Source organism: Hyaena hyaena, unplaced genomic scaffold, assembly GCF_003009895.1.
Source record: "Hyaena hyaena isolate Hyena2069 unplaced genomic scaffold, ASM300989v1 scaffold_851, whole genome shotgun sequence".
Taxonomy (NCBI): Eukaryota; Metazoa; Chordata; class Mammalia; order Carnivora; family Hyaenidae; genus Hyaena; species Hyaena hyaena.
This window is the reverse complement of record NW_024081483.1, coordinates 709,893-721,311: the sequence shown is the minus strand read 5'-3', so window position 1 is coordinate 721,311 and position 11,419 is coordinate 709,893. Positions and strand designations below refer to the sequence as shown.

At 38.1% G+C, this 11,419-nt stretch overlaps 1 protein-coding gene across 2 annotated transcripts in view; it reads right to left on the bottom strand.

The window, feature by feature from the left end:
* Positions 1-365: 365 nt before the first annotated feature.
* The window catches only part of PSEN1 (presenilin 1), a 72,857-nt gene continuing 61,803 nt past the window's right edge, over positions 366-11,419 (bottom strand). For both annotated transcript variants that reach the window (XM_039219944.1, XM_039219945.1), the window contains exons 11-12: positions 3,386-3,504; positions 366-1,630 (exon numbers count right to left, since the gene is read on the bottom strand). In XM_039219944.1, the coding sequence (XP_039075875.1) occupies positions 1,475-1,630; positions 3,386-3,504 (275 nt within the window). In that variant the 3' untranslated portion in view covers positions 366-1,474. The remainder of the gene's footprint in view (positions 1,631-3,385; positions 3,505-11,419) is intronic.

Sequence of the window (11,419 nt, the reverse complement as noted above, 5' to 3'; positions counted from 1 at the left end):
TGCCCACCTCAAAGTACACACAGGTGCACTCGTTTGAAAGGGAAGTCAGAAGGGAAAGCACAAAACACCCACTGTGAGGTTCCTGAGGAACAACTTGGTTCTCCTCCTCAAGATATGCCCACGGGATACTGGCTCATTTTGTCCCATGGACTGTTAGAGGCCCCTTCTCTTCTCAGCATCTGTTTCGCCTCCTGACCCTAGCTTCTCCCGTGGCTTACCCAGTAAAATCATGGCTTTCTCCAGATTCTTCCTTTGTACTGACACAACTGACTTCAAAACCCATCAGCTTTTGGCTATTGGTTCAAATTCTGACCTAGTGTCAGAGACAATGGGTTGCAGTAAAAAAAGAAAAACCAGGACAGAAAGTGCTTCACCAGCCATTTTACTCTTCTTTAATTCTACTGTCTTTGGGCACACACTGTATTTGCTACTGAAGAAATTATGACAGTGAGGCTGATAGCACTGATTCATAACACATTCTTTGCACCACACAAAGAGTAAAATCCTAGAGTAACTGGACCATCTGCTACCACAACAGAGCTGTCTCATTTGCTGTAGAAGAGAATGCTTATGGGGAGTCAGGGAGAGATGGGAACAATGGAAGCATCCAGGGCAAGTAAACCTACAAGTATGTCTAAAAATAAAGAATTTGGTGGAAAATCCAGAATTCACCTAAGGCTGACAGGAAACTGTTTAGATATAGTTCCATTCTCTCCAGAAATTACTGGGTTTGGAACCTGAGGTTAAGACTTTTAGGATAAAGCAGGTAAGTTCAGACTGGCCATGGGAAGAAATGCAACCGTAGATGGTACTGAGTTTCAGTGCTTGAAAACAAAATTTTCAAAATCAACCTACATATCGGACTTGACTCAAGGTGAAAAAAAAAAGTCTTATTTAAAAATGGTTTAAGTCTGCAGCAGAAAGGCTTGAAAGTGAAAGTTGGAGCCCCTTTTCAAAAACCTCTTCATGTTGCTGCTGGTGCCTGCTCTCCTTACAGTACCTCCTGAAAAGGTTCAGAGTTCAATACAGGTTTATTAGGTTGATCTTCAACATGTGGTTTAAGATGGAGAGTCCTGTTTGGTTTAAACCATGTCATTTAACTTCTCGGTAATGGTAGTCCTGAGAGTCTGCAGTGTTGGTAAAATCCACCCGTGACCAAGGGTCAAACTGCTGGTGGGAGCACAGCAACTTCTTGGTCTGTCCCTCCTCCTCCTCCTCGTCCCTCAAATCTGGTAGTTTCTGCACCGAGGGACTCAGTCCGTCACGATGACATATGTTCAAGATCATTTTCTGTGGACATCTTCTTCCAGTGCCCAATGGTACAGGTGGTCAGGAAGACTTGCAAAGAAGCTGCAAAAGTCCAGCTGGGAATCTTGCCTTTGTTAGATGTGGACACAGGAAAATCATCTTTGTCTTCCCCAGGTTTAATTACAGTCAAAGGAGAAAAATCCATGGGATTCTAATTGCAAATATGCTAGATATAAAATTGATGGAATGCTAACTGGTCCATAAAGGGCTGTACAAGATAATCTGTGGCAAAGTAGAAAACAAGCCCAAAGGTGATAGAGATCGGAAGAGCTGGCAGAGCTTTCTTGAAAATGGCGAGGAGTAATAATGTAAGGCACAGACCCTGTGGAGAAGAGGGGAGAAGACACAAACTCAGACAAAATTATCAACGTATTTCATGCAAAAACAACCCAATCACAAGTCCTGGCCTCTATTTAGTTCCCTGAATATTATCCTTTGAGGTTAAATTTTAGGGCAATTTTTTTCATTCAATTTGGAAACAGTATTTATTTTCCTTTGCAACACAGAGTTCATTACCCACACACTGTTGCTACTTCACTCCTTAATTCCAGGTAAGGAATAGAATCCAAAAATAAAACTATTTTTTTTAAATTAAATAATATTGAAATTTCTACTTAGAATATTGAGTTGGCTACTGTGAGTTTAGTTTGGCTGGCTAAAGTCCCAGAAGTGAGAAGCATCCTTTATGTTGTATAGGGGGGCAAAGAGATGCTCACAGAATAAACCAATAAAAGTTTACGGAGCATATACAGGTTTCTCTATCTGAAAGTAGAGTGTTCCTACAAAGCCTTTTATAGGCCAAAAGAGCACAAAGTGAAACATATCCCCACTTCCTGAAAGTTCCAATTATGCCGCTTTTTTTTAATGAAAGACCTATCATTAGTATGCTAACAGCTTTTTTTGTAAAAGCAAAAATCTTCCTTGGATTTCTTTCTGTTACCAAAAAAGGCAAAGTGGTGTAACAGGCACTTTCAGAAACCGGTGTTGCTTTCTTGTCAGCACAGAGCAGCCATATAATATAGTCCATTTTTTCACCCTAAGACAATGTCTGATTATCATTTCAAGTTTATCCAAAATAAGTAATTTTCCTCTTAAAAGATACAACACATCCAGAAAAGAAAGAAAGAAAGAAAGAAAGAAAGAAAGAAAGAAAGAAAGAAAGAAAGAAAGAAAGAAAGAAAGAAAGAAAAGAAGACACATGAAAATTCTGTTTTTCATAAAGTAAATGGGTAATGGCTCTCATCTCATCTCTCATCTAACTTCATGGACACATATCAAAGACAGCACATCTTTAGCAAAAATACCAATACGACATATCTTAAGAGTCACTTATAGTTTTGAAAGCCTCGGGCTTCATGCTGTGGTGCTACAAGACCTACATGGCACCGTGCATCGTGTTAGCTTTTCTCACCTCAGACCTGCTGCCCCTGGAGACTTGCTTTAAAGGCAAAACCACCACCAGATTCAGGGACTAAGTGAGGATCTGAGTGCCCCTATAAGACTGATCTAACACAGCTCATTCCTACATGTCTATGCTGCCAGGCTTGAAGTAGCCGTTCCCAATCAGAGGTGTTTATCAGAACTTTCTGGAGAATTAAAAAAAAAAAAACAAAAAACCCACACAATTAACATCTCAGGACAGGGATGAACAATTTTAATGGCTGATTTTAATGGGTGGCCAGGTGGCAAACAACTTAGGTGAGGTTCAATGATTTGTTTTTAAAAAGCTCTCTAGGTGACTGGCATACCCAGCCCAGCTACGGTTAAAACAGACTGCCTTAGGGCCACTTGCGTGGCTCAGTCCATTAGTGTCCAACTCTTGGTTTCAGCTCAGGTCATGATCTCGTGATCTCATGGTCTCATGGGTTGGAGCCCTGCATTGGGCTCTGTGCTGGCAGCAAGGAGTCTGTTTGGGATTCTCTCTCTCCCCTTCTCTCTGTCCCTTCCCCACTTGTGCTGTCTCTGTGTCTCTCAAAATAAATAAACCTTAAAAAATAAACAGATTGCCTTAAAGGGACAGCATAATCAGAGTTCTGAGATGAGGATTTCAGACATGTTTTTATTAGTGTATACTTACAATTAATATGGCTACAAAGCAGGCTATGGTTGTGTTCCAGTCTCCACTGGCTGTTGCAGAAGCTTTACCAACCAAAACACTGTAGAAAATGAAGTCCCCCAATCCAAGTTTTACTCCCCCTAAAAAGGAAAAGATTATGAATATAAAAGTTTGTCACTCTTTGCCATCAGTTCAAAAATGTCACTGCCGTATTCCATCCTGTATTGAATGAGAAAGCAGTAAACGATATGTAAATATTGGCTTTAGCTAGGTTTTCTTTCTTTTCTGTTCTCTGCCAATATGAGTTTCAGATTCTATATGGCTGGCTCTGTGGTCTTTCACAGTTAGATGCTGTTGTCATGTATAACAAGAACAATATTGGTCATCTATTGACTGCCTAGTTTACATGCGGCACTTGTTCTAACAAATCTTCACAAGAACTCCTATGAGACAGGTTATCATTTACTTCATAAAATTCACCCACTGTTCAATTATTGTAAAAGATTTATAGAGTTGTCCGACCATCACCACAATCCACATTCCCATCACTGTAGGCCTTAAGCAACACTGATATCTTCTGTGTAAATTTGACTTTTCTAGACACTTCAGAGAAACGGAAATGTAACAGTATGTAGTCTTTGTGATTGGCTTCTTTCAACGTAACATATTTTTGAGGTTTACCCAAGATATTTGAGGTTTACCCAAGATACTGCTCGTGTCTGTACTTTCTTTTTACTGGTCAGTTTTCCGCTGTATGAATACACTATTTCACTAGTTGATGGACAATGGGTTGTTTTCAGTTTGGGGCTATTATGAATAATGGTGCTATGAACGTTCTGCGCTGACCAGGCATACACATCTTTGTGTGGACATTGTTTTCATTTCCATTGGGTAGATTCCTATAAATGGGATTGCTGGGTAATATAGTAACTTTATCTTTAGTTTTTTAAGAAATTGCCAAATTGTTTTCCATGCTGGCTGCACTAGTTTACATTGCTACCAGCAATGCCTGAGGGCTCTGGTTTCTTTACTTCCCTTACCAACACTTGGTATTGCTAGCCTTTGTGATGATAGCCATTCTGAATAATGGTGTTGAAGTGTTTATTACCTCTTATATTTCTCCTTTGGTGAAATGTTTATCCAAAGCATTTCCCTATTTTTTTAATGGTTAATCTTCCATATTATTGAGTTGTAAGCATTCTTTATATGTATATATATTCTCAACACAAGTCTTGAATAGAACTTGAAATATGATTTGTATAGATTTTCTCACAGTCTGTGCCTTCTTTTCCTTCTTTTTTTTTTCTGTTTATTTGAGAGGGAGAGAAAGAAAGAGTCCCAAGCAGGTCCCACACTATCAGCAGAGCCTGATGCCAGGCTGGATCCTACAAACTGTGAGATCATAACCTGAGCCAAAATCAAAGGTTGAATGAATGCTTAACCAACTAAGTCACCCAGGCACCCCTCTTTTCCTTTTCTTAATGGTATCTTTTTAAAAAAAAGTTGTGGGTTTTTTTTTTTGTGGTTTTAGTTGTGGTAAAATACACAACTCAATGGCATTAAGTAAACTCACACTGTTGTACCACTATTCTTATCATCCATTCACAGAACTCTTTTCATCTTGCAAAACTAAAACTCTGTACCCATTAAACACAAACTCCTTTCTTCCCTCCCGCCAGCCTCTGGCAACCATCGTTCTATTTTCTGTCTCTGAGTCTGACTACTCTAGGTACTTCATATCATACAGGATTTGCCTCTTTGTGACTGGCTTACTTCACTTAGCATAATGTCCTCAAGTTCATCCATGTTATATAGCATGTGTTAGAATGTCCTTTTCAAGGCTGAATAATACTCCAGAGTATGTATACACATTTTATTTATATGCTCATCCATTAATGGATCCCTGGGTTGCTTCCACCTCATGGCTATTGTGGGTAATGCTATGAAACTGGGTGTACAAATATCTCTCCTCTTAATGGTATCTTTTGAAGTGCAAAAGTTTTTAACTTTGGCCAAGTCTAATCTATCGACTTTTTCTTCTGTATATCAGTGTTGTATTGAAGAACTCTGCCCATCCCAAGGTCTTAAAGTTTTTCTCTAATGTTTTCTTCTAGAAGTTTTAGTTTAACCACTCACATTTCAGTTTATGATCCATTTTGAGTTCATTTTTGACTGTGTGAATGATGGATGGATAGGGTGAGGCAGGAGTTTCCATTCTTTCTTTTGCATGTGGGTATCTAATTGTCCCCGCACCACTGGTTGAAAAGATTACATATCCATTTCCTGTTGAATTATTTTAGCATCTTTGTAAAAAAAAAAAATTATTGACCACAAATCTAAGTATTTGCTTCTAGACTCGCAATTCTGTTTCACTGATTTATAATGCCTCTCCTTGTGCCTGAACTGATTACTATGGCTTTTTTTTTTTTTTTTTTAGTGTTTATTTATTTTTAAAAGAGAGAGAGTGAGCATGAGCAGAGGAGAGGCAGAGAGAGGGCAACAGAGGATCTGAAGCAGGCTCTGAGCTGTCACCACTGAGAGCCAGATGCGGGTCTGAACTCATGAACCGTGAGACCATGACCTGAGCTGAAGCTGAACACTTACCCGAATGAGCCACCCAGGTGCCCAATTACTATGGCTTTAGAGTAAGTTCTGAAGTCAAATAGTATAAATCCACCAATTTTTCCTTCTCTTTCAAAACTGTTTTGGGTATTCAAAATTCTTTACATTTCTGTTTTTTTGAAATGTAGCTTGTAGACATTGACAAGATGATTCTAAAACTTGCAAGAAATGCAAATGCCATAGGTTTTCTGTTATCCAACATTTTTTTCCTTCAAATTCTTTTCAAAAAAATATACAATTAAGTAAAGGCTAAAATATGGACTCAAAAGATATGTTTTAACTTCGAGTCCATTATTCAACCATAAAGCTTTACAAGTGGCTTTCATTTTTCTGTTAAGTAATTACTCCCAACTGAAGTTTGACCCTGATTTCAAAGTTTAGTTGCCTGGGTTAGAGAAACCACCTCCAGGGGACAGAGGCAGAGGTCCCTGGGAAGAATGGGGTGTTCCACATGTGGGTGAGAAATAAACAGAGGGCTGGTTAGTAAGGTATTATGAAGAAACCAGTGTTCTTGAGTTGTGGCAGCCAGACTGAAGTCTTCCTTAGCGGAAAAGATAAACTTATGACCCATGAAATCCAATGCTATGAACTACAGGGTCAGCTACCCTTGAACTTGCTAACCTTCCCAGAGTGATGAATACATACACCAGTTTCACATGTACAGAAGAGGCCAGTGCTACTATTTAAGTACTTGTATGATCCAGAACAAAGTGATTAACTTCTTTTAATCCTCAAATTCCTCAGCTCTAAGATGGGGATTATGAGCTATTACATAGGGCTGTTATCAAGAATTAAAAACTAGGGGCATGTGGGTGACTCAGTTAAGTGTCTGACTTCAGCCCAGGTCATGATCTCACATTTTGTGGGTTCGAGCCCCACGCCAGGCTCTGTGCTAACAGCTCAGAGCCTGGAGCCTGCTTCGAATTCTGTGTTTCCCTCTCTCTTTGCTTCTCCCCTGCTTGTGCTCTGTCTCTCTCTCTCAAACATATATCAACATTAAAAAAATAAAGGGGGGGGTATACTTGGGTGGCTCAGTCAGTTAAGGGTCTGATTTTGACTCAGGTCATGATCTCACAGCTCATGAGTTCAAGTCTCTCATTGGGCTCTGTGCTGACAACTCAGAACCTGGAGCTTGCTTTGGATTCTGTATCTCCGTCTCTGTCTCTCTCTCTCTGCCCCTCTCCTACTCATGCTCTGTCTCTCTCTCTCAAAAATAAATAAACATTAAAAAAAAGTTAAAAAATAATACAGGAAAAGTTCTTGGCACATATAAAGGCTAAAACATAGAATGGCCTTAGATTTAGATTTCAATTTCAAATGTTAAGTGCTATAAGAAACTAAAACCAAGTCCTTGGGGGAAAAAAAATGTTACAGAAATGAGATTTTTAAAATAATGCAGGAAAAACATTTTGCAGTTATCTGAAAACAAACTTGTATTTAGAATATACAAAGAATCATTACAACTCAATAAAGAGGCAAATAAAAATGGCCAAAAGATCTGAATATAGTTCTCTAAAGAAAAAATAAAAATGGCCAATAAGCACACAAAAAAATACTCAATATCATTAGCATTAGGGAAATGCAATTGAAAACCATAATGAGACACTACTTTATACCTACTAGAATGATTATAATCAAAAAGATAATACATGTTGGTGAGGAAAAACTGCAGCATCCACACACTGCTGGTGAGAATGTAAAATAGTATGGCTGCTTTGGAAAACAGTCTGGCAGTTTCTCAAAAGGTTAAACACAGAGTTACCATAGGACCCAGCAATTCTACTCCTGGGTATATACCCAAGAGAAATAAAAACATGTCCACACGAAAACTGGTACATGAATATTCATAGCAACCTTATGCATAACAGCCCCAAATGGAAACAACTCAGATGTCTATTATCTGATGAATGGATAATAGATGTGGTATATACATAGAATGTAATACTATTTGCCTATAAAAAAATAAATGAGGTACTGATACATACTACAACATAGGTGAACTTTGAAAACATTAGCCTTAGGGAAAGAAACCAGTACAAAGGATGATATATTGTATGATTTCATTTACATGAACTGTCCAGGGTGGGCAAATCTAAGACAGTGTATTTGTTGGTGTTGGGGGGACATGGGAGCTAATGAGTACAGACTTTCTTTCTGAGGTGATAAAAATGTTCTAAAATTCACTTGTAGTGATGGTTGCACAGTTCTGTGAATACAATAAAAATCACTGCATTGTGTACTTTAGATGGGGGGGATGGAAAGGATTGGAGAGCTGGACAACTAAGGAGTGTAGGATTTCTTTTGGAGGTGATGAGACTGTTCTAAAATTAATTGTGGTGATGGTTGAACAATTCTGTGAATATACTAAAGATATCACTTTAAATGGGTGAATTGTATATATTATGTGGATTATGCCTCAATAAAGCTATAAAATAGAAACAAAAAAAATGTATTAAATCAAGCCTAAAATTGTGGTCTCACTTTTTTCACTTAAAGGCTTATGTTTCATTGCAATTATTATGGCAAATGCTGTTAGTTATACTTCACAGAATTCATTTTAATGGAGAGAAAAATGGAAGTATATTTTATTAGCAAAATTAAAATAGAGAAAGGAAACAAAGAAGTAAACCATCATTTTTTTTCCTTAGGCATTTACTAAAGTGTCAAATTTTATTCACATATAAGCAGAAGAAACTGAACCAGTATATAAAACCTAAGAGATATCATGTTGCTCAGGAATTTTTCTTTAAATAGCTCCTTTTGATTTACTCAATCAAAATGTGCCATAGCCAAATAACTAAAACCACAGCAATCAAAATTGCTTACATTGGTCAAAATGCAATAACAGTATTCTACTATCAAATGTTTTTTTTTTTTTTTTAATGTAGGCTCCATGCCCAACATGGGGCTCTAATTCATGACCCTGAGATATGAGTAGTGTGCTTTACCCACTGAGCCAGCTAGACACCCCTCTACTGGCAAGTGTTAATGCTGGGACTGGCTATTATTTTACTGCTATTTGCTAATTGGGGTCTGGGCCTTCTGTTATTTTTATCGACTCTGAAAAATGACTTCAAGTAATATGGTGTTCTTTTAATATTAAAAAGAACATTTCTTGGTCTACCAAATCTAAGACATGGTGAAGATAATAAATTACGATGAATATTACTTTAATTGTAACATTTCTTTAAACAACTCTAGCAGAGTCATATGTGCCTTGCTTAAATATAGTAACATAAAAAACAGTATTTCCTATTATCTTTTTAATAAATATAAACATACTAAAAACTGCCTGAGGGGCGCCTGGCTGGCTCAGCTGGTAGAGCATGCAACTTTTGACCTTGGGGTTGTGAGTTTGAGCCCCATGTTAGGTATAGAGAGTACTCAAAAATAAAGGCTTAAAAAAAAAAACAAAAACACCTGGGGCGCCTTGGGTGGCTCAGTCGGTTAAGCGTCTGACTTCGGCTCAGGTCATGATCTCGCGGTTCGTGGGTTCGAGCCCCACGTCGGGCTCTGTGCTGACAGCTAGCTCAGAGCCTGGAGCCCATTTCGGATTCTGTGTCTCCCTCTCTCTCTGACCCTCCCCTATTCACATTGTCTCTCTCTCAGAAATAAATAAAACATTAAAAAGAATCAAAAAACCAAAAAAACCCACTTGCCTAAAATGTATTATTTTACTTTTTTACTAAAACCTCTCCTTCTACTTGAAGTTAATAGCAAAATTCCTCTCCCTCACTTCCCTTGAGGTTACAGAAAAGATTATCTAGAGTCAAATTTCCAGTCCTGAAAACACAACAGGCTAATTTCACTATGCTGATACATTTTAACTCTACTGATTAGTACACTTAGGATGAGCCTGCTACTCATGGCATGATGTTTGAGGGAAGTATATTTTGAAATTCACTAGAAGGAAGACCAACTGCCTCACATGAGATAAAAATATTTTAGGGGCACCTGGGTGGCTCAGTAGGTTAGGGATCCAACTTCAGCTTGGGTCTTGATCGACAGTTCGTGGGTTTGGGCCCTGCGTCAGGCTCTGTGTTGACAGCTCAGACTCAAGCCTGTTTCTGATTCTGTGTCTCCCCTTCTCTCTGCCCCTCCCCCCGGCTCATGCTCTGTCCCTAAAATAAACTTTAAAAAAGTTTTGTTAATAGTTTACATTTCTAATTAAAAAAAAAAAAAAAACAAAACTCTTCAGTTTTCTATCGAATGCTGATTTTAAAAGGTTGTCCGGAGAGGATTACATTACTGGAAGCTAAGATGATGAAAGAGTATCAATTATTAGTTTACACTGGCCCTAGAAAAAGAAATATCATTCTGAAATTAGAAGGGGCAATACTCAGGTTTTCCTTTAAAAAAAAAAAAGTAGAGACAAAGAGAACATGAAAGATGATGAGGAGAGAGAACTCAAGATGCAAGGTCAGTCATGAAAGACTGCTATATACTCAACAGCTATATTACTTCTTTTGGCTGTAGGCACCTTCGAGAAAAGAGAACAGAAGACACAACCTAATTACGGTGGTAACTTTGCAGGCAGAGAATATATCAGCAAAGGGAAGCTCAAGCGTGGCTGTAAGACGAGGCAACTGTGTCTAGTTTCCCTGGAGTGTGAAAGCTGCAGGCTATAGCTGACTCTAACATCTGGAAAACTCAGCCAAGCACCAAAGTTAAATATGTGCCCAGGTTCTGTCCCAGTTAAAAGACTAAGGCTGAGCTATATGTAAGAAGTGTTGTGTTCTGCTCAAGCTCAAGGATAATGTCAAGATCATAACAATTAGTTATTAGTGAATAAAGAAGCCAAGAAATTTAGGTGTTTGCTTCTTTAAAAAGTACTTAGTATTTTCACCATAATGTTTTAATCAATCAAGAGCTTCCCTTTCCTGAGAAAAAAAAACACGGAGAATAATTTACTTGGAAAATGTGCTAATCTCTTAATAATCATTATCTCTAAAATTAACTGAAGAAATGCTGGAACCCTAACCAAGGAGGCGGGGGGGGGGGGGGGGCTCTACTGGCTGATAATGTTCCCAAGAAGCCCCAAGTGCTAACCTAAGTCTAAGTGACAACATATCTTAGACACTGAACAAATGTTTACATTTCTCCCAATAGCCAAAATCCTTTTGATTTCCTTTAAAATTAATAAAATAGAGTGCTTTCCAGTAAAGGGAATAATGATGTAAAAGGCTGAAACATTCAAACCCACAGATCTCTACAGAGCAAAGAGGAAATATAGTAATGAAATTTTTGTACATAAATATTGCAGTCATGAGTCTTACTGGAATAATAATTTCAAAAAATCTTTTACCTTTTAAAACAAATGCAAAATTTCAGGCTGTAAAGGGACACTTTCAAAAATCTGAGAGGCAGAATTTGGCCCATTAACAAATATAGCTATGAGAAAAGCAACAACTATTAATATTTCTCACTAAGTGC